At 38.2% G+C, this 4209-nt stretch overlaps 1 protein-coding gene across 2 annotated transcripts; it reads right to left on the bottom strand.

Moving 5' to 3' along the window:
- Window positions 1–2327: 2327 nt before the first annotated feature.
- ins (preproinsulin) lies at window positions 2328–3694 on the bottom strand. 2 transcript variants are annotated; one of them, XM_044141579.1, is made up of 3 exons: window positions 3623–3694; window positions 3343–3538; window positions 2328–2645 (listed from the first exon to the last, which is right to left on the bottom strand). In XM_044141579.1, the coding sequence occupies exons 2-3, from the start codon at window positions 3524–3526 to the stop codon at window positions 2476–2478; spliced, it is 354 nt and encodes a 117-aa protein (XP_043997514.1). In that variant the 5' UTR covers window positions 3527–3538; window positions 3623–3694; the 3' UTR covers window positions 2328–2475. The 2 variants fall into 2 exon arrangements, with proteins under 2 accessions (XP_043997514.1, XP_043997513.1); XM_044141578.1 differs by lacking the exon at window positions 3623–3694 and having other exon boundaries at window positions 3343–3612.
- Window positions 3695–4209: the final 515 nt, after the last annotated feature.

Raw genomic sequence — 4209 nt, 5'->3', positions numbered from 1 at the left:
TCCAGTTGCCCTGTGTAAAGCCATGCATGTGACATTAATTCTGTGTTACATTCACCATTTGCTTAGTTCAACAGGAAGAAACACATGTTATCAGACTGGATAATCGGTGTAAGCACTGCTGCCAGAAAGTTTCTGTCTGGCTGTGTCACCTGCAGAAGAAATGGAGGAAAACGTCTGGAACAAGAAATAGCTGAGGAAAAGGTACCACCAGACAAACCTCCATTTACATATGTTGGAGTTGACTGTGCCGTTCTTTTGAAAGTGGTTCATGCCCAGGATGCCGCCTCTTGTAATAATGTAATCATAAGATTCGTCTGCATGAGTGGTCCAGTTTCTTCCATCAGATCAGATGACCAAACACTACAAGCTGTTTTCTACGAGGCTGAAGCCATTTTGAATGACAGACCCATCACTTTGGTCTCTGATGATCCAAATGATTTAGAAGCCCTCACACCAAATCTCATCCTAACGTTAAAAGGAAAGACAAAAGTGGATGAGACGGAGTAGAAACATCTCTCCTGGGGACATTGTCCTGATTGCAGATGCTACAGCATCCAGAAGATGTTGGCAGATGGGGAGAGTCCTGGCAAGTCAAAGTTGATGCAGGAGGCCTGGTTCGCTCAGTGCAACTTCAGACCAAAACCGGTGTGTTGGAGAGGCCAGTGACGAAGCTCTGTCTGCTCCTGGAGGCATCTGTAGACTGAAGACATTCTTGTTCTTCCTATTCTATTCTTTCTTTCTTCTAGGTTCATCATTATAAAAATGAAGAACAAAGAATAATTAATATCTTTGCTTTAATGTAGGATATTACTGAAGTTGTTAGAACAGCTCCTTTAGTTAAAGATGTAATTGTGATTTAATGCACAATTAGGGGCTGGAGTGTAGGAGCTATTTATCTACTTTCAGTTAAATCTTAGAATTTAGATTATCTAGTTTATTTGTATTTTTATTTGTTTATTTTTTAGTTGATTTATAATTAGAATTTTTGTTTAATTTGTTATTTAGAATAGGTTCTTTGGTTAACAATTCACTTAATTAGTTAATTAATGTCGTAGGTGTGTCACGGTATAAATAGGTAGGTCTTAGGTAGCTCATTATGCACGTGGGTGGTCGTAAGGTTTTTTACCAGTTGGTTGGACAGTCAACATCAATCAGTCAGTCGGTCGGACAGCCAACCAGTCAGTCAACCAGTCAGTCACTTCAGTCTATAACTTGTTTGCCTGAACAGGAATAAAAGACACCAGAACTGCATTTTGACTGTTTTGATCCCTTTTTTTTTAACTGCGTAAACCAGAACCCACCGTGCCTCAGGTGACTATTTGCATTTAATTCACTTTTGCTTTGATCAATTTTGAGTCTATAGTTTTTTAATTTTGGAATTTGATTTTGGACAAATAGTCACTTCAGTCACTAACATTCAAACCACATGAAACTCAAAATTTTGACTTGGTTCCAGTTTCAAACAACCAAAACTACTGCTTCTGAGCATTTCTATGCTGTACCAAAGCAAATAAGGCTGAAAATTTAATGTAGTGCTGAAAATTCACACATTGTCAGTTTTTCACTTCTCTCACTGAGATAAAACTTTTTTGGTCTCCAACATTCAAAATTCATCCACAGAGCCATCTGCTTTCAACAGTTGTGACCAAGACTGACCTTTTCAACATTTTAGGTCATTTTTATTTAAGAAAATTTAAATGTTTGTAAATTGCACTTTTCCCTGCGGTTACGCTTTGTCGAGGGTCTATGATTCTGTGGGTGTTATTCTTGTCTATAAACCCTGACCTTCTTATAGTGAATAAGAAAACTCCATAAACTCCAACATCTTCCAAGCTCTGTCAGAAATTGAGAATTGCTCATCTTTGAATTCTGTTTTTACAACATATGCATTGAGCAGGAACATATGATTGTTTGGGTATTGGGTAGCCAATTGCAAAATAAAGCATAAAAAACAACCTAGGATGATGCAAAGAAATTGGACAAACAGGAATGGATAAGAGTCATGAAGTCCAACATTGTGTGTTATAAATGAAATCCAAGTGCTGTCCTATTGTCATAAGGGGGATGGCACACATTAAAGATAAAGCAAGATTTCACATTAAGGAAAAAAAAAAAAAGAAAAGAAAGCCAGCATTATTTAGATGTACTCAAATTCAAGGTGGGAGTTTGTAAGTAATGATTTGGAAAAAAAATAGTCTTTTTTTCCATATTTCTTACCAGGGTTGCTAATAAATATTACCCACAAGAATATTTGATGAAGGACATATTTTACAAATATTTTTAAAGTAAAAAAAGTCCATCTAAAAAAACACACATACCCTGATGTCTCAAATCATAAAACTTTATTTTCTTGCAAAAATAATCCATCTCTCAGCAGGTCATTGACTGCAGACGGTTCTCTGGAAGAGATCCACGCTGAAGAGATCTAAATTAACCAACAAATCAAGCTGCGCTCAGTCACTGTCTGCACGCCGATTAGTTGCAGTAGTTCTGCAGGTCAAAGATACTGCAGGGCCTGTGGCAGCACTGCTCGACGATGCCTGACCTCTTAACCATCATCTCCATCTGGTCCTTTAAGGTTAACTCAGCCACCTCGTTCTCACCGCCGTGACTCGACCCTGTGCCTGTCTTTGAAGGGAGGAACCCTGGAGGAGAAAAACAAAGACATGAAAGGGTTCAAATAGGAAATCATTGACTTGAAACACAGGGAAGGAAGTACTGATGCATGTTGTTGATTGGTACTAAACAAGAGGTAACAGTCACCTATCACATAAGTAATAACAATATCTAAAGAAAATAACATATATTTTAAAATCCAACACAAGAAGGAAGCAGAACTGAACATCCTAACCTGAGTGGGACACAATGGATTTACAATTCGAAGCCTTAGTTGAAAACAGGGTTCAGAAGATCTCAAATAAGAGCAAAGATAAGAATATTGTCACTTTTCTATGCTATCGTCGATTTTCGCCAAAAGTGATTTTGGCAAAAAATGAATTAGGTTATTATTTTAGGCAGGTGACTATATGAAAAACAGTCACAGATGACCATAATAATTACATAATATATGCATGGCAACAAGGAAGAAACCCCTTGAAAAGCTTGCTTGGAATAAAACATGTTTATAAACAGATATAACATATTCACAAAAATAATAGAGATTTTAAAAAACACTGCACATAAAAGAGCCAAATAACTGTTCAAAAATTAGATTTCCAGCACAAAAGTCCTGCTTAGAGAATTTAGAGTTACTATTTTGTTTCTTTACTTAATATGCTGAGGGGGGGGGGTCAAAAAAAATTTTCTTCAATAAATAAAAGTGGTAAAGTTTTGATGTCTCACCCAGGAGATGGTCCACATCCCTCTTGGGGCTGTAGAAGAAGCCTCTGTCCCCACAGACCAGGTAGAGAGCGTCAACCAGGTGAGAGCCACATAGATGCTGCGGCGGTGCGACGCCCTGGGAGCCGGGCCACAATACAACCAGTAAGACCAGCAGAGAGAAGGACTGAAGCCACAGTGCTGCCATGCTGGAGGAGAACTGAAGACACACGGACAGATTCTGTAGACAAGAGCAGCAAAACAAAGAGGAGGTCATCAGGAGAGGTGGAGAAGAATCACTCACTTGTCAGGAGTCTAAGGAGGAGGTGAAGCTCTGATGAAGACAAAGAGCAGAGGCAGCTGAGAGCTGGTTAGTGTGAGGCAGAATGAAAGGAGTCACCTCCTTTTATAACCCAACACTTCTTGAAACACAAGCCCAACCCCACTTTCTCAGTTCTTTAGTTTTACAATGGAAACATGCATCTGATGAAGCAATTCAAGGCATAAGTTCATGATAAAAACAAAAAGAAAACGTTCTTCATGTCACTTGTTTTATGTAAGCAAATACATATTTTAAAGGCAAATAAATGTAAGTCTGACTGAGTCCAAAAAGACTTAGAAACTATAATGATGGTGTGACGTCTTTGAACTAAGCTGCTGGTCAGCATATGCTCAGTACCACTTTATATTTCTGATTGAGTGGTTCCAGCACTTACTAAAGCAAACAAGAGCTAATGAGCCAAAATAATCCAATCACCTCATACTGACAAATATTGATCTATTAATAACCTTCTGCTCCATCTGCTGAAGATAAAGAAGTTGAATCCAATCCCTTCCGAGTTTGAATTTCTAATCTGTTTATCAGTGTTTTTACTGTTTTCTTTCTGGTCT

This window comes from Gambusia affinis, linkage group LG15 (genome assembly GCF_019740435.1).
Source record: "Gambusia affinis linkage group LG15, SWU_Gaff_1.0, whole genome shotgun sequence".
NCBI classification, from domain to species: domain Eukaryota; kingdom Metazoa; phylum Chordata; class Actinopteri; order Cyprinodontiformes; family Poeciliidae; genus Gambusia; species Gambusia affinis.
This window is presented reverse-complemented; position numbering and strand designations above follow the sequence as displayed.